The sequence below is a fragment of the Tachysurus fulvidraco genome, chromosome 11, assembly GCF_022655615.1.
Source record: "Tachysurus fulvidraco isolate hzauxx_2018 chromosome 11, HZAU_PFXX_2.0, whole genome shotgun sequence".
In the NCBI taxonomy this organism is placed as follows: domain Eukaryota; kingdom Metazoa; phylum Chordata; class Actinopteri; order Siluriformes; family Bagridae; genus Tachysurus; species Tachysurus fulvidraco.
The window spans coordinates 14098094-14115947 of NC_062528.1; the positions used below are offsets into that span (position 1 = coordinate 14098094).

Genomic DNA, 17854 nt, shown 5'->3' on the forward strand with positions numbered 1-17854 from the left:
CATACCAGTGACTATACCAGGCTTCATACCCGTGACTATACCAGGGTCCACACCAGTGTCTATGCCAGGGTCCACACCAGGGTCCATACCAGTGTCTATACCAGGGTTGATACCAGGGTCTATACCAGGGTCCACACCAGTGTCCACACCAGGGTCCACATCAGGTCCATACCAGTGTCTATACCAGGGTACACATCAGGGTCCATACCAGTGTCTATACCAGGGTACACATCAGGGTCCATACCAGTGTCCATACCAGGGTCCACACTCCTATACATGATATTTTGATTCATGACCTAAGGTGCTGATTGACAGGCAACCTTCATGCAATGTTAACACAAAAACATTCAGAACATAATCATTTAGTAATCACCAGGCCTGGCTCCACGGGGGGCCAGAGTGGGCCTGGCCCACCCAATCAGAGGCTTGGCCCACCCTGGCCCCACACCACATAACAGCCAATCACAAAATTGGTGCGATATTCAATTCAGCTCGAGATACGTTATTTTCTAATTTCTGCCCAACCCCCTTTTTTCCAGTCCTAGTCAGACAGACAGACTTAGCTCATTCATTCACATTCACGCAACCTTTGAAGTAAACGGACATGCTTATAAAGCAATAAACGACAGTCACAGTAACTTTATTAGAATTGTTAGTGAACTTAATTAACACACTATATATAGCCTAATAATATACAACATGTACATGTTTGTTCTAGTTGATGTAAATAGTTATTTTAAAAGAACTGTCCCTTTTTAAGAAAAAAATTACAAGAATAAACCAAATTCTTACAGTTCATGCTTCACTCAAGTAACAAGTTTGCTTTAGTTGATGCTAACAGTTATTTTAAAAGAATTGCCCCTATTTATCAAATCTAAAGTTACTTAATTGATACAAGATGTTAAGGGGTCAAAACAATATTACAAATGCAAAAAGAGAAAATGTAAAAATAAACATGTTAACCCTTTATATATATAGTTACTAAATAGTTCCAAAATATGTACAAAAAAGTATTAAAAAATTAAGAAAACACAACAATAACAAACAACTCTATCAATTGTCTTAAATATATGGTATTAAAACTATAGACATGAGAGATTAAAGCATTAAAGAACCCGGCCCACCTGGAATATCACTTGGCCCACCTTTCTTCTCATATCTGGAGCCGGGCCTGGTAATCACTATTATGGTGGTTGTTATTTATCTTAGAAGCTTTGCTGAAGGTAGTAAACAATAAGTTGCTTCTACGTTGTCCATTGTTTAACTGGACAAAATCCGCCCAGTATCGCAGCTTGCTCGAATGTCTCCACCTCTGTGTGCGCCTGTGTAAGTCATCCACAAACTCCAATTCCCAGAACACACCGCGGCCTACAAACATGGGACTACTAGCTATGACAGAAGCCCCACCTTTTTGGGGACGGGATTAAAAGCCCCAGGTGTAACCCGCTCCAAACAAAACAGAATGACTTCAGAGAATACCATGAAAACAAATAAGATCGGCAGGGAAGCAATGGACAGGAAATCTGAAAGCGTAATCCCTATTACAGAAGGTATATATGTATGTGTACATATAAAGAAAGCCTTTACCTATATTTAAATGTTTAATGGCAGGTTATTTCCGTGACAGAAAATCAACTGTGGTGAGTGTTTTTGCCTAGAAGCCGAACTTTATTCTGACTTTAACATGCGGTTTAAAATGAAATTTTAAACAAAATGCATGGTCATGCTGGTAAATACAACATTAATGGCTTGTGCAATAGTTTACAAATGTAATTTAAATATTGAAATTTAATGCAATATTAAATATTTGCATTTAAATAATGCATTTTATATCATTATTATTATTTAAATGCATCCCAATCAAGTTTCATTATATATGCATATTAGGCACATCCACAGGTTCATGGTGGTACAAATAGAGTATCAGGCCCAGGAGAGTTTGGTAGTCCATTATGATACAAAATTAATACAGAAATTATGGTTTAAAAAAAAGCAGGCCTATATAACGTTTGCTTTAATAAGAAAAGTAAAGATAAATAGTTTCCATATTTTGTAAAATATCAAATTTAGTCTGTCTGAATATTTTTATATGTAAAGGATCTCAAGTGTCTCTAATTTCAAGCAATGAGTTTACTAAACCATAGCAACAGTATAACAATAGCTTTAGGGGTGTGGTGTGGCCCATGTTCTTAGTCCTTAGATTCCTGTCAAAAAAATGAAAGTGTGTGTTTTTAAGTCACTTTCTCTCCTCATCAGATGATAGCCCTCGTTCTTTGGGTTTCTGTGGCTGGATTTTTCTCTTCATGGCTGTCATTTTCACAATAGTACTGTTTCCTGTCACCATGTTCATGTGCATCAAGGTATGTTTGAGATCAAAAATGGATGTTTCAGGCTATGCTAGGATTATAATCCCTGATATTAAATTCCCTGTGTGGAAACGTATCCTTTGGATTACTTTTCAAAGGTTGAGGTTGAAATTGAGAGAACAGTAGTTAAAAGTAATGTCATTTTCTAAATGTTATTTCTGCTTCCTGATTCAGCTCGTCCAGGAGTACGAGAGAGCTGTGATCTTTCGTTTGGGTCTCATCATTGACAGAAAGCCAAAAGGACCAGGTATAAGAGCACCTTCAGTTTATGAAATGGTGTTCCTTATTTAATTAATCTTTTAGAATTTTGTTAAGTTCTAATTCCTATATAATATATTACTCTCTGATTTTTGGAACATCAAATTAAACAAACACATTTCAACTTGGTTGTTTTGCCTCCACTGTTCTGCAGGAATGTTTTTTGTGTTGCCATGTATTGATACTTTTAAGAAGGTGGACTTAAGGTCTAAGACGTTTGAGATTCCACCTCAAGAGGTACAATCATCACTGGGCATTAATTCAAGTCTCAGATTTGAATTTCTCTTGCTAAATTGCATGCCTCTTTTCTCTGAGCACAGATTCTGACAAAGGACTCGGTGACGGTGTCTGTAGACGGTGTGGTTTACTTCCGGGTCAGTGACCCCATATTGTCTGTAGCTAATGTGAGAAATGCTGATGAGGCAACACGCCTGCTTGCCCAGACCACACTGAGGAACGCCTTGGGCACTAAAAGCCTGTCAGAAGTGCTATCAGACAGAGAGGGCATTTCCCACAGCATGCAGGTTTGGAGAACATGCCTTATGATTTCTATAGCAATATAACCAGATTCACTGGCCACTTGAATACACATTTTAAAATGCCTGTACATTCATGTAATTGCTGGTAGGGCATCCAGTAATTGGAAGTGTGAACATATGGGCTTTTAATGACTTTTACCATGGCATAGTTGGTGTCAGACTGGCTGGGTTGATTATTTCATTACCTTCTGAACTCTTTGGTTTTTCATGAACCGCAGTTTTTAGAGTTTACACAGAATGCAGAGGGGGAGAACATTCAATGTGAGGCAGTATTGAACGATATTGAATTTAAGGCTACATTTTAATGATCTTATGCACCAGTGTAGTCTCAGATTCCAGTGTATAGGGCTGATAATAGTAGATGGAGCTCAGTGTGGTCTTCTGCCGCTGTAGTCCATCCATCACAAGGGTTTGATGTGTATTCTGAAATGCTTTAATGCAGAACCTACTGTGAGAAGATGCTGATATTTAATGAAGCCCTATAGCACCTTTAATTGTGAATATACATCCCTTGTCTATCGTTGTCATGACAACTGTTTATACTCTGTATACTCAGGGCTGTCAAGTGTCACTCATTGAGAGTGACGGTCACGCATTTGGGTCTTTTCTCACGCTCTCCCGCCACACATCGTATTTCTCACGCAGAAAAACTTTTTGACTATTTATCATATATTTAATAAGCCGCAGCGCCCAAAATGTATCAGTCCGCACCGCTGTCTCTATGGAACCGGGCAGGAATCAAGCGCGTCTCAGTTCTTAGTCGAGCCTGACACTTATCAGCCAATCAAAAAAAGAGGCTACACAATAGCCAATCAGAAAATAGCACTATTTGGGTAAGATTTAACGCAACAACCAATGGAAAAAAACATATTCATTAGAGAGGGTATTTTTGATGGCTCAACACGAAACAGCTTGTCTCTGGACGGGACATTGTCCTCAATCATGACCCTAAAAATGGCTGGGCTTGAGCCGAATTGTTTTATATGGGAGCAACATTACAAATGATAAAGGAGTCCAAAAAAAAAAAAAAAGTCCAATCTTTTGGGTGGGTGGCTTTGGTTGGGGAGGTGTGTGTGTGTGTGTGTGTGTTTGTCACGCTTGCCTGTCTTCAAAACGTGAGAGCCCTGGTATACTTGTGTTTACAGCATTTTTATTTTTAGCATCGTAAGATTGCTTGTTAAAATTGACAGATGTTGCTGCTGCTTTTTTTTCCTGTTAACTAAATGGTCTAAGCCGCATTGTTTTTCGAGTATTCTCTATTGTTTGAACGTGTATGAACAAGCGCGTTGTTCATTTGTTGCGTAGTAACGGGTATGTTCAAGTAAGCCAAATATGCGCAGTGGCTGCGCAATTATGCTGTATTTTAATAAATCACGATGACTCAGGAGTTCGGTATTTGCACTAAAACTGCGCAGATTTGGCTTCCATGAATCACATGAATGTGAGCGTGTGGTAGTCTAGTGGTTAAGAGGTTGGGCTACCAATTAGAAGGTTGTGAGCTCGAATCCCATCAAGCTGCCACTGTTGGGCCCCTGAGAAAGGCCCTTAACAGTTCAGTTGTATAAAAAATTAGATGATGTATGTGGCTAAGGGTGTCTGCAAAAATGTGGCAAATATAAAATAATCTTACTTAGAAATTAAATTATGAACATAAATAATAATAAATAATCGATTGTGTTTTTGATTGAAAGCAGTCAGTCTACACTACCCTTCATGTCTTTGTGTTATTTATCTCACTGGCAGTTTGCCCTAGATGAGGCCACACATCCATGGGGTATCAAGGTGGAGCGAGTGGAGATTAAAGATGTTAAACTCCCGGTTCAGCTCCAGAGAGCCATGGCAGCTGAGGCTGAAGCTTCCAGAGAGGCTCGTGCCAAGGTAGGTTTTAGCAACTCTCAGTGAACAAAGCTATGGAAGGGCAGGATTTTTAACTTTTAAACAAATTTTATTTACATATTCAAATTGATTACTATTTAGTTATTCATAGCTCTGGATGACTAACATATAAAAATAATGTCAACTGTGAAACGATCCTGCATGTGTACATGTATTATTACTTTAGAACATTAGTATACAATAAATCAGCTGATTTTACACATTTATACTAAAGTTTGAAATGTTTTGCTCTTTTGGCTGGTAAATTTCCTACTTTCTAGAAATAAACGTTTGAAATATTTACAAAATTCTCAAGCATATTTGCTCATTTAAAGGAAACGATTCCATCCCTCCATGCATGAATGATCTGAAATTTGATAATATAATAAATATAATATAATATAATAATAGTTGAGATGCTGGTACATTTTTATAGAAATGCTTATCAGGAAGTTTCTAAGCTCTTCTTCCATGACAGCTAACCATGAATAATGTAGAAGGTTTTAGTTGTGGCGGTAAAACAATAGTAGTGTTCAAGCACCTGGTACACAATAAGAAGGTGTCATCTTTACATAATATTTGTCCTTAATTAGCCAAAACTGTTCAGTTTTCATTATGCTGAATGGATACACAGTTATAAACCTGTGTCCTCTGGATGCATGACAAAATGTTGATATTTCAGTCCTCCTTTTAGTGTGTTGTGTTGTTTTTGAAGGTGATTGCAGCAGAGGGAGAGATGAACGCATCACGGGCATTAAAGGAGGCCTCTCTGGTTATTGCTGAGTCACCTTCAGCTCTGCAGTTGCGCTACCTCCAAACACTCAACACCATCTCAGCAGAAAAAAACTCCACCATCATCTTCCCCGTGCCCATCGACATATTGCAGCACTTTGTATCCCGTAAATGACTGAGCAGATCTTGCATTCAAGCCTATAATCATTTCTGAATATCATTTAAGGTCAGGTATTTCTTACATGGTCATTGCTTTTAGCCCTTAAAAAGCTTTATTAAGCTATGAAAATGTTCCTAATCATTAGTAAGGTTCATAGGTTGTGTGTAAGTGTACTCTCATAAAATTATTCAAATGAGTGAGTAACTCATTTATATTGCACTACGAGAACTATGAGAAACATTATGAAAAATACTTTTATATTTTGTTTTTTATTACTTAATATTAAATGTTATATAATAAATAACAATTATTTAAATATTTATTTAGTAGCACTTTTTAAAACAGCCTACAAAATAATTTATGGAGCAAAAATGCCAGAATTAAGTTTTCAGAAAAAAATCATTTGAAACAAAATAGAAAAGGTATTAAAAAGCATTTTTGCATTATATAACATTGCATTAAATTAATATAATGGTTACATATGTTCATCTATTTTGTTAAGCTGCTGCTGGGTTCCATGATTGTGAGTGTGATGTTTAATTACTATAACAATTTTATAATTAAGACATTTCATAATTTCATAATTATTGACATTTCATACACAGTATCACCAAATAATTTGTCTGCTGACTTGTTTATTTAATCCTCACAAAGCAGTTTTTTCAATCCAAAACTCAGGAATACTCAGGAACAAAATGAATATATTCTGTGCATATTGTCTCTGTATCTATATTCCAGTTTCCTCCTTCCTGCCAGAAACATGAATGCAGGAGGAGACAAACCAGGTTAAATTGCTTTCTAGGTGTGAATACTTATGTGAATGTATAATCCACAGCCTTGCTGACTACTAAAGATTAATGAACAGCATTTTGATGCTAGTTGTAGGGTTTTTAAACTGAGTGGCTGAGGGCCTTGTATAAGGACCCAGTGGGAACAATGAACAGTACTGGGATTTGAACTCATCACCTTTTAAATCAGAAAAACAGCTTTACCACTGCCACTAGTTTCTAATCCTGACAGGATAGCACAGCTTTGAAGGAACTGACAAATATATTAATTTAAATATTACATCTGAACAATGTGATGATGCTTAAAAGTGCTATGTAAATAAAACTGAATCGACAAAACGAGTATAAATGGTACTGTTTTCTTTTATTTATTAATTTTATAAATCAATACATTGAATTTAGTAGATCATATATAGCTGCTGTCTGCTGTTATATCATATAGGCTTAATTAGTTTAAGATTCCTGTAAACTGTAAATAATGTTAGAACTCATTCTTTTAAAAGTGCCTGATTCATGTCCTTGAATTTACAGTTAAGTCCAAAGTGCAATATATACAAACAGATCTCTCTGAATACAGTCCAATCCAAACAGTAATCTAATCTATACTTACATGGTATACAGCAACAGCTTTAAGACATGCTCTCTTTTTCTGGCAAAACATAAAAAACAAATATATATTTTACAACATAAATTAAGTCCCAGAAACTGAGATGGAATAATGCGGAGTTCATCTCAATGCCACATCCTTTACACTTCATTTTAGTTGTTGCTAACTCCATAAATAAATTAAATGTAATGTCATTGGGATTGACTTTTCATACACAAATTAACACAAACAAGAAAAACAAGCTACTGTAAAACTGGCAACCATGTAATTTGAGATAGATGGATCAGATACGAAATCATGAAAACATTACAAAATATTTCTGAATCTCTCTTGATTTTCCCAAAAGTATGTTTAACTGATATGTTCTCAGGTGATTTGTATTTTACATATAACTATTTAATACCTTTTTTTTAATGTGTAAGCTGTATGCATTAAAAACAGATATTGTTGCTATTATTTGTACAGAAATTTCTATAGAATTTAAGCGCCTTCAAAAGAATCTTCTTAACCTGAGATTAATTTCTGACTGGGATAAATGATTATACATAATACAAAATACAATACAAAAAATAAAATTACCGAGCTCGACACTGAGAATGAGACAACAAACAGTGTTTTAGAGGCTTCAGTGGTTTGTGGGATGAGTAAACATTGACCAGAAATATTGTCTGGTTGAGCTTAATACAATATTGTATTGTAAAAACTGACAGTGATCGTAAAAAACATAAGTTCACTTACCATATACTTACACTTTTAAATAAATAGCACAATTCATGATTTATAATAAATTAAAAACATAAAGGTATGAAATATGTTTACCTTCTCATTCCCACCTTTGCTGTTGTATTTCAGTACATCACCTTTACATGTATTGAAAATAAATCTAAAGTGTTAGACAATTCTGAACGAATTATTAAGCATTTGTTTCACTTGTATTGTGGCACAAGCAACAACAACAACAAAAAGGTTAAAACAGATAATTGTCTAGCTCTTCAACTCGGTTCTCGGGATTGTTTCCTCCTCATCTGATTCAATAGCTTGTTACGAAGCCCTTTGTAAGCTCATTTTTTGCGTAGCAGGGAAAACTGAATAGAATCAATGATGCTTGGATAGTAAAAAGCCTACACAAAGATTTACCTTTGGGGGGTTGGTGTTTAGCTTAGTGGCTAAGGTTCAAATCCAAGGTCCCCCAAGCTGCCACTGTTGGGCCCCTCACTTGCTCAGTCTCTGTGGTTAAACAGAACGTCTGTGTGGTAAACCACAAACACAGCTAATAACAAGTGAACTATTACAATGCTAAAGTTCTTACCATGCTAGCAATACATCCACCCCCCCCCTACAATAACATTTAGCTTTCTGTCTCTGTCAGCATCTCATGTTTGACAGACTATAGCACATGACTTTGAGCATGCTAGCAGTTTTCGCATAATGTGCTGCAGCTCAAATGCTAATATTTTTGTATCTTGTATCTATAGCTGTATGTTAGCTTAGCAACATTCCAAGTAGCCAAGTTTTTCTCCTGCATGAGATGAAATCATTTCAGTGCTGCCAGGTAAATAGTATAGAAATACAACATCTGTGTTTAAATGGAAGACTGGAGGAGCAGGAGGAGGTTTGTTTAGCATATAAACAGTCCATGAGAGGAATAGCAATGGCAGTTTTTTCCTAAATGAAGGCTGACATGGAGTTCTGTAAACATTGCTACCAGAAAATAAAGGCATGGTTATTATCATTACTATTCCTATTATTTTTGCACTGAGAAGATAGTAGTCTTGACAACAGCCTAATAGTTAAGTACATTAGCATAAATATTTAACTTTTCTCATTTAATATCCATGGTCAGTCATTTTGTGTTTAATATCTTGTTGAACAATGAGCTCAAAAAATAAATAAATAAAAATTACAGAGAATGGGAGAATGCACGCAGAACTACTTTGGCTATATAAAGACAGTGATGGTCATTATTTTTTTTCATTGCTAAAACAATAATGATTATACAGTATATTTGTAAGAAGACATTTCCAAGTTAAACATGTGTTCTTCGTAGGATTAGTGTGTGATTCTACATATAAATTATTAACAACTTACTCTGGGTGACAGTACGGTGTCACAGCAGATAATGTTTCTTCACAGCTAAAAGACAACAGTTCATTTCAGAGCTTTAGGTTAAAGTTTCCTTGGTGGGTTTCTGGTAAAAATTTCTGGTGAAAGAAGCTGCTTAGGGCCCGCAGTCCACCAGGGAGAGCGTTTTACTTTTTTTTTTACACAGATATGGAAAACAAAGTGCACCTTTTCTGTCATGGGTGGAAAGGTTTATACATCAGGCAGTTCCAGGGCGCCCCCTTGTGTTAAAGAACACACTGCAATGTATGTAACTGTAGTTAGAGCAAGTCTTGCTCAGTTGTATTTATTGTATTATTCATTAAACTGTTTTTCATCATTGGAAAAAAAACTGTTTAGCTGAAAGTTATAAAATTATAATAAACTTATTCTTTGAAATAAAATAATATAACTGGTTTGATGGAGACGTGGGTGCATACGAGGGTTTGGGGGCATTTTGGATTTTGGAGGGATTTTGGATTTGGGTTCTGGAGTTGATTAAGTTGTTACTTAGGGCCTGAAATATTCTGTGGTCATTTTTGTGGATATTTTTTGTCACGCAATTCTCCGGTTTCTTTCCACCCACAAAAACATGTCGGTGAGTGAACTGTATACGCTAAAGTGTCTCTAGGAGTGAATGAGTGTGCGAATCTGTTCCCAGGATAGACTCCAGATTAGTAAGTGACCCTGACCAGTATAAAGCACTTACTGAAGATGAATGAATGAATAATTGACTGTTGAAATCTTGTATTTTGTCTTGTACTTCATTTTCAGCTTACAGTACGTAGCCTATATTTGTAATTGCTAGTCAAAACAAAGCTTGGCGTACAGGCACCACAGAAGCTAATTAAAACTGCCAGTTTGCAAAGCATGACAGTGGTAGTCAGTACTTCATTATGCATGGTACATTCTGGGTAGAAAAATCTGCAGCTCAAAACAGGCTGTGTTCATCATGTTTGTATGATGATGCTCATTAAAAAGTTGTTAAAACGAACAAACTATTGGGGTTTCTGTCCGTGTACTGTTATACTGAAATGGAGTCCTGTTGCTTAGAATTAAAATATGTAAGACACAGATTTACAGACGGTTAAAGGATTTAAATTAAGACACGGTCCTCCTGAGCCTCCTGTGATAACCTAGTTATCAGCACCCATTTACAGCACATTTAGCTCAACTGATACAGTCTATATCACTACAGAAAGCACCTCAAGTGTCTTCTTGCACTTACGCCATATAAATGAGGGTACAGCTGAAATAAAATTGATGAAAAGAAAGAAAGATAGAGGGGGTTCATCTAGGAAAGGGTGGGAGCTGGGATGGCGATCCTGGGCCTGGAGAAGGTCGATGGAGTGGCGACTGGTTGGGTGACATGTGTGGGCTCAATTCTCCCGTCTGCAGACGCCAGAGCAGCTCCTCATTTGTGCGACTCAGTCGCTTTTTCTCATTACTCTCCTTCTCCACATACTCCTGCAAGTTTGCATTCTCCTCTGAGAGTTGTCTAAGAGAATGAGGAAAAGGATTATCTTGACATCTAAGATGATAATTTTCACGACCCATTTTAAGTCACAGTAATTGCTAATGCTAAGTTAATTCTATATGCAGTGCTGATTCTGATCATTTTTTATAACAGCAACAATTACAGAAGGTAAATTACACATTAATGCTCTAATATATTATTGTTTCAGTAGTAACAACTCATACAGTGGCTTGTCATCAGATTCTCCACATGACCAAATGTGTGTAATCTTTGATATATTGACATTTTCTTTGAGGAGACATTTATATAGAGGTTTTAGAAGGAATTTACAGTGTTAGCACTTTGTAACAGTAGTAAAGTTGTAGCATGGTATATTTTTTCAGGATGAAGGTCTCTGCACTTTTCATATAACAACTTTAAATGAGAGTAAAAGTAAGTCGGGTTCTGCTATAAGACCAGTGATATAAGAAACTAACTTGTTTTATGGACATTCTGTTTCATTAAACACAACTGTAAACTGCTGAAAAATTTAAAACATCATTAGTGTTGGAAAATGGCTGTGGTATAAGAGGATTTAAGGATTGGTGAGTAGTATTATAGGAAATTTGTTCCTTTGGTCATATAAAAGCATGCATCATCATTTTGTGCAGTTGTGTTAGAACATCCGTATTTGTAGGATTTAGGATTTTAAACAGATATAATTATTTGAAAGTGTGAAGAATCATTTAGTGCTCTTTAGTGTGCAGATCTGTAGACACCTGGACATGGCAAGGTTGAGGTCTATTCTCGCCTTAAGGTCCTCATTCCGCTGCTGTAGAACCTGAACACGCTCCTCTAACAAAGCATTCTTCTGGGCCTGTACAAAGACAAACATAAAATTAATTTGTTCAGATGTACAGAAATATACTAAAAAAGGATTTGAATGACTTAATAATATGGCATAATATGCTAAAGCGTGTTATTTCATAAGAATGATCAGAATGGGTTGAAATCTTTAACTTGGACATTCAGTCCTGAATGTTGTTGTTGAGAACAAGTAAGTTTTACAGTTTTTGTTGAACAGTAACACGCACAAAGTCACGAAGTCAAACTGTGATGCAACGCCACAGTGAAATTTCAGGAACTGGGCAGTACATCCTGTTCGATCTGTTAGTCCAATACACTAAATTTTAACCTGCACATGATCTTGAAACTTGAGAAGTTGAAGGCAGTTTATACCCTAACAAGGGGTTGTTAGTCACAACATAAGTGAAAGATCCTGTCCATGTAATTTTTTGATGTTGTCTTGCAAGCCAGACCTCAAGCATTTATTATTTTGATACATTTTGTCACTACATATGTCCAAGAATTTCCAGCTTCAGAAAGAGGACAATAACGTTGACATTGCAGTTTCCCACAGAACTTTATGGTATACCCATAACAAACTGTTTTAACAATACTAATATCTTTTAAAGATGGAATGCAATAAATCCATTCTTCCATCCATCTTCTGTACAGCTCATCGTACACAGGGTCACGGAAAGTCTACACACACATACACACACTTTGGTGAATTTAGTGATGTCAATCAGAATGCAACACGTTTTTGGACTAGGGGAGGAAACCGGAGTACAGTGAGGAAACCCTGAGGCGTGGGCACAATGCAAACTCCACACACACATGGAAGGTGGGAATCTAACCCCCAACCCCAGAGGAACTATATCTTGGTCTGAGCAGCAGTTTTTGTTACAGTATTTAAATTTCTGTTTTCATATCAGAAATTTTCTGAAGAACACAGAGCTTGAGGAGATTCTAATGCTTGTGGAAATACAAGTGTACCAAAAAATATAAGATTCTCCATTGATTATGTACCATGAGGTTATCAGGTTAATGTACACGAATAAACAAATGCCCGTTTAGACGAGAAGGCAGATGCTGTGTGACGTAACACTGATTGTCAAACCCACAGCAGACATGGACTGGCTAGATGCTAAAAGAGGACTGTTACAGCATTAGACCTGTTAACACTGTAAGACAAAACCTTATTCATTAACTTTATTTGATTCTAATCATTTTAAATAGATACAAGGCAAAGGTTTTGAGGAGTAATTCCATTTGTTGCCATGGTTACAGCCCTATAGTCTCATCATCTAGATATGCTTTGCTTTCACTTTCCCCTGTCCTTCCTTAGCAGCACTGACCAGTTTCTCCAGCTCAGATATCTTGATCTCTTGTTCGTGGATCTGTTGATTCTTCATCTCCAGAACCTCTTTGAGACTCTTCAGATCCTCTTCTATGTGCTGATATGGTGCCAAAGCTTCCTGAGTACATATAAACACAAACATACACATTAATATATGCCTATAAATTATGGAATTCTTATACCCTATAAACTGCACACACAGCCACATAAATGCAAGTAATGCAGCTGCAGTACCACTATCTGTTCGTCTGTACTCCTGCGTAGTGCCTCCTCGAAACGCTTAGCTCGGTCGCTCAAGCTGCGGTTCTGAAACGTCAGTGTGTCCACCTGATCCTGAGCACATCACCATAAACAACACACAAATGCAGCTGTATAATCTCATTGGCTGTCAGAAATAAAAGGTAATATACTGTATACGCTTGGACAATTTTGGGGCATTTTTTTTTACCTGCAGTGACAATCTGAGTTTTTCGAATTCTTCTTCCAGAGATTTCTTCTGCTGTTCGTGAGCCATCTTGAGATCTGAAAGAACAAACTCTATAATTACTATTGAAGCCATGAGATAAAAGTAAACTAGACATAGTTTAATAGGAAATATACCACAATAGAGATTTGTATTTTATAATTTAGTTTATTTTACAAATCATTTGATACATGCTTTCAAAATCCTTGTAATTTTTATCCATTTATAATTACATTAATTATAAAAGAATGCCGATAGCTTTTTATCTGACGGATAAAACATATCATCAATAATCCAGAAACCTGGAATTCTAAGCATTTATGTGAAAAATCCTGAGTTTAAAATATCAATCGGTTCTGGCAACCAAAAAATCAAACCACTTTTGAACTTTATACAGTATATTATTTAAATACACTGAAGCAACACTTTTTAATTTAAAGAACTGGTATGTAAATAGCACAGTTATTAATTTAAACAGAACAAGCCAAATATAACCTTAAAGCCCCAATGCCTTTTGGAAATGTTACATAAATACTAAAATACTAATACTAGTAAATAACTTCCTTACGGAAATCTGGGCCACAGTAGTTTTCCACTGTTAAAGAACAATTATTTTTAAAGCCATTATTTGCTAGACACGTTAAATAAAGCAGTGCATCTTCTGATCTCATCTCTCTGAATTCTTTGTTAGTAAAGAGGATGTGTGAGAAGAAATCAGCGCTATGGCATATCAAGATTTAATTGTAAAATGCTATATTCTCTGCCATTTTGTTATTTTTAAGGTTTCTTTTATTTCCCAGAGGACTCACTCTTGACCGTCCTAGCGTGCTCCTCCTGTAATGTGGCCAGTGTGGCTTTATGAGTGGCCTCCATCTCCAGCAAGGCCCCATCATGGCTCTCGCTCATCTCAACAACCTGACAAGCCATATTATCATTAGTAGGTGGTGCAGAAAGCTTGAGGCTCGAACATGCAGAAAGAAAAACTGGCTAATGTGTTTGACCTGCTGTTGGTGCTGGGAGTTGAGCTGCTCTAGCTGACTGTTCTGCTGTTGTTGCAGAAGCTCAATCTCCTTCTGCTGCTCTTCTCTCAGCCTCTCCTGCAGATCCTGCAGTTCCTTCTCCTGCTCGTTCTTCAGCTTCCTCAGCTGCTGCTCAAAATTGCGCTCCAGCTCGGCCTTCTCACCCTGCAAGCGCTCCCACCGGCCCACGCTGACCACTACAGGCAGATTAAATTATAAAGAAGAGAGCAGGAGATTAGATACAGACAGTGTGGTCTGATGGATTTCCCTACATTTATTCCTCTTTTTTTTGTAACTGGTAACTGACAGGATGACATCACGCTACCATTTCAAGTACTCTATCTCACGAGGGTTAGTGTACTGTACAGAGTGAGTCAAAGCAGCCTCATCTTTACTTACCCACTTCATCCCTGATCCTGGAAAGCTCCAGGGACAATTCCCTCTCCTTCACCAAGGCATTCTCATTCTGCAAACACACATACATAGAAGAACAATATATTAGTGCGTATAAATGCACAAAATAGTATAACCAAAATGATGACCACCAAACCTGTCCAGGATAAAACTGCAATGGTTTACAAAGAATATCCTGCACTCAAGTGAAAAAAAAGTGAAATCAAGTGAAAAAATCACATCATGATATTTTAATAAAACAAGCAGCCATTGTTTCTCATTTCAAGCTGGATACTGTCTTATTCTGCTAGCACATCATTTATTTATATAAAGCAAGAAGCCTTCTGCTAAAATAAAAAGGTCTCTGCTTAATAATTTTAGTTGTTGTATCATAATCTCATAATTTTCACTTGCTAAAATAGCACCGAGATATAACTCAAGAGGATGCAAATGCAGATTTGTATTTTAATGAAATGTGATCAATACAGAGACATTAAAAAACATGACTTCAGGATCTAAAAAACAGAAAGACATACACGGACGAGACAACAGAACACAAAACAAAAGCTAGACAATGAGTGAGGTGCAAGACATGAATTAAATAGTCATGCTCAACCAAAACATAGACACACGTGCATATAATCATGTGACGTGTTCTTCAGTGAAGTGTAGTGGCTGATGGACAACATAGTCATGTGCTGATATTTGTGTAAATGTGACACTCACTAATCTTCTTCACCAACTATTTTAAACTAATGAAAGTCCAGGAAGGAATTCTATTTATTCCTATTCATTATAACCACATTTATTCCAATTAATTTCAATTTCCACCAATATATATCCATCTATAATAAAAATATATCTTTTAACTTTTAAAACTTTTATAACTTTTTAATCTATCTTTGTGTGATAGATGCCAATATTTCTGTATCTGACTGTATAAAGCTAAACGAAAAGGATTTGAACAAAATCAATGGAAAAATAACTTTAAAAAAAAACTGAACAGAAATACACAGTAAAGGCTTTCAAAATTCAAACCTGAATCTGTGCTATTGATTTACTCATTTTCCTTTTAACTCACACGTCCGCACAAAATCTGTGTAATCAACCAACACAGACAGTATACAGTATATACAGTAACTCATATTGTTGACACGTACTGCAGGGAATTCTCTATATCTTTGTTATCTATTGCATAAGAAATATTCCTACATAATCCATGGCAAAGTTAATGTATGATGACTCATCACTTTTACAATCCTAAAGTACAAAGTCATTAAATACGATAAGTATTATAGTCCACAGACTAAAGAAATCCATCGCAACGCATCAAGCACTAATAAACTACATAGTGAAAAATCTATAGAGAGAAAGTCTTCACATACAGGGCCATGACCTCTGATGTTGTTTACACTATTCTTCCATTAAGATCTTTGTTTTTTGTAACCATGCTAAGACTTGCAACTTTTAAAAAGAAGCCTGTTCATATATACAATTTCCTGATTCCTCTGGTTTTATTTCCTACTAAAGACCACCTGCACTGGACGTGACAAGATCAAGGACCCACCTATTACCGACCCCATAAATCAAAGCCCTTTAAAGGGATTAAACTCCAGCATCTGTGACTGCACTGCACATAAGCATGAAAAGTGGAATGTATGATTATATTTCAACCTTTGAAGTCAAAGGAGGAAACTAATTCAAAGCAACGGTGTAAATGAGTATTCTGAGTGATTATAGATGACAAATGGTGAGAAGGTTTATCAAGAATCATCTGGCATCAGGTGTCTGAGGGTAAACATGGGGCGTGATCTGATCTCTAGCATGTCTTGAGGATAGCCACAGCTGCTAATCAACAAACAGTGATAACACAGATAAAAGCGTTCACACACAAGTGAATCTACACAGACAGAAAAAAAGTAGACAAACTACTGACAACAATATGACAACAATATGACAGCAGTTGTCTAAATCAGTCCATTCACCACTGTACACACTCAACACACTGTACACACAGACACAGACAAACGCACAGGCATCCTCCCTGACAGTGCAACTAAAGCTACGTCTGCTTTACCCGTGTCCACTGAGCATCCAGACAGCAAATAAGGGGGACAGACTTAGAGAAAGAGCATACACTGCAGCTCTGGCCCATGCTAATGCAGAGAAAGAATGAGAGAAAAGAAGAGAGAGAGAGAGAGAGAGAGAGAGAGAGATACAGAGAGAGAGAGAGACAGAGAGAGAGAGAAAACGTGGGAAGAGGGAAATCACGCAAAAGAACAAGAACGTCAGCATCCCTTTAAATAGCCTTACCTCATTCCTGGCATCATAGCATGACAGCTTTGGCAATAGCTACCAGCAAACGCCTAGATCTCAGCTTCTCCTAAAACACCCTTACCTCCCTCCCTCCCTCCCTCCCTCCCTCCCTCCATCCATCCCTCCCATCCTCTTCTCTTCCTTATACCCCACCCCCTCCCCGTATCTCCCTCCCTTCTCCCATCACACCCTCATCATCTCTGCATCTCATACACTGACATGCACACAGGGGCTCGTCCGTCGACTATAAAGCGGAAGTGGATGAAAGGGGGAGGGATGGAGAAATGGAAGGACCAGATCGATAAAGGGCTGCTTTAGCGCCTTGCATGCAGGATTCAACAGTGTCCACAGGGAACAGAGACACATAAAGGGCCATTAAAGACAATAGGAAAGCGTCAAAGCAGACCCCACTATTACAATAGCACCACAGATTGGTACAAACCACCCTTAGTCCACAACACTCGACCCCAGATAAAAGATGCCTTTATACTTTACAAGATGACTAAAAGAATCAGTTCCACCAGTGATAGTGACCATAATTCATTCTTGTGAGTTAAAAGAAATAGAAATATAAGTAGC

General features: G+C 37.0%; 2 protein-coding genes across 2 annotated transcripts in view; one reads left to right on the forward strand and one right to left on the reverse strand.

Annotated features, from left to right (window-relative positions):
- Nucleotides 1-1186: 1186 nt before the first annotated feature.
- On the forward strand, nucleotides 1187-7060 carry LOC113643550 (stomatin-like). The gene is made up of 8 exons (XM_027147864.2): nucleotides 1187-1223; nucleotides 1332-1550; nucleotides 2257-2360; nucleotides 2541-2613; nucleotides 2779-2861; nucleotides 2945-3148; nucleotides 4907-5041; nucleotides 5754-7060. The coding sequence occupies exons 1-8, from the start codon at nucleotides 1187-1189 to the stop codon at nucleotides 5943-5945; spliced, it is 1047 nt and encodes a 348-aa protein (XP_027003665.2). The 3' UTR covers nucleotides 5946-7060.
- Nucleotides 7061-9589: 2529 nt separating this feature from the next.
- The window catches only part of mtus2b (microtubule associated tumor suppressor candidate 2b), a 31745-nt gene continuing 23480 nt past the window's right edge, over nucleotides 9590-17854 (reverse strand). The window contains exons 8-15 of the mRNA XM_027147854.2: nucleotides 14966-15032; nucleotides 14549-14763; nucleotides 14357-14462; nucleotides 13533-13606; nucleotides 13319-13417; nucleotides 13083-13202; nucleotides 11661-11758; nucleotides 9590-10923 (exon numbers count right to left, since the gene is read on the reverse strand). Coding sequence (XP_027003655.2) covers nucleotides 10716-10923; nucleotides 11661-11758; nucleotides 13083-13202; nucleotides 13319-13417; nucleotides 13533-13606; nucleotides 14357-14462; nucleotides 14549-14763; nucleotides 14966-15032 — 987 coding nt within the window. The 3' untranslated portion in view covers nucleotides 9590-10715. The remainder of the gene's footprint in view (nucleotides 10924-11660; nucleotides 11759-13082; nucleotides 13203-13318; nucleotides 13418-13532; nucleotides 13607-14356; nucleotides 14463-14548; nucleotides 14764-14965; nucleotides 15033-17854) is intronic.

What these genes read in the sequence shown, in the direction of transcription:
- LOC113643550 (XM_027147864.2), top strand. Translation starts at nt 1,187, where the DNA reads ATGGTGGTTGTTATTTATCTTAGAAGCTTTGCTGAAG. An exon ending in TCTTAGAAGCTTTGCTGAAG is followed by an intron (nt 1,224 to 1,331) that starts GTAGTAAACAAT and finishes CGCCTGTGTAAG; the next exon opens with TCATCCACAAACTCCAATTC. An exon ending in CAGAAAGCCAAAAGGACCAG is followed by an intron (nt 2,614 to 2,778) that starts GTATAAGAGCAC and finishes ACTGTTCTGCAG; the next exon opens with GAATGTTTTTTGTGTTGCCA.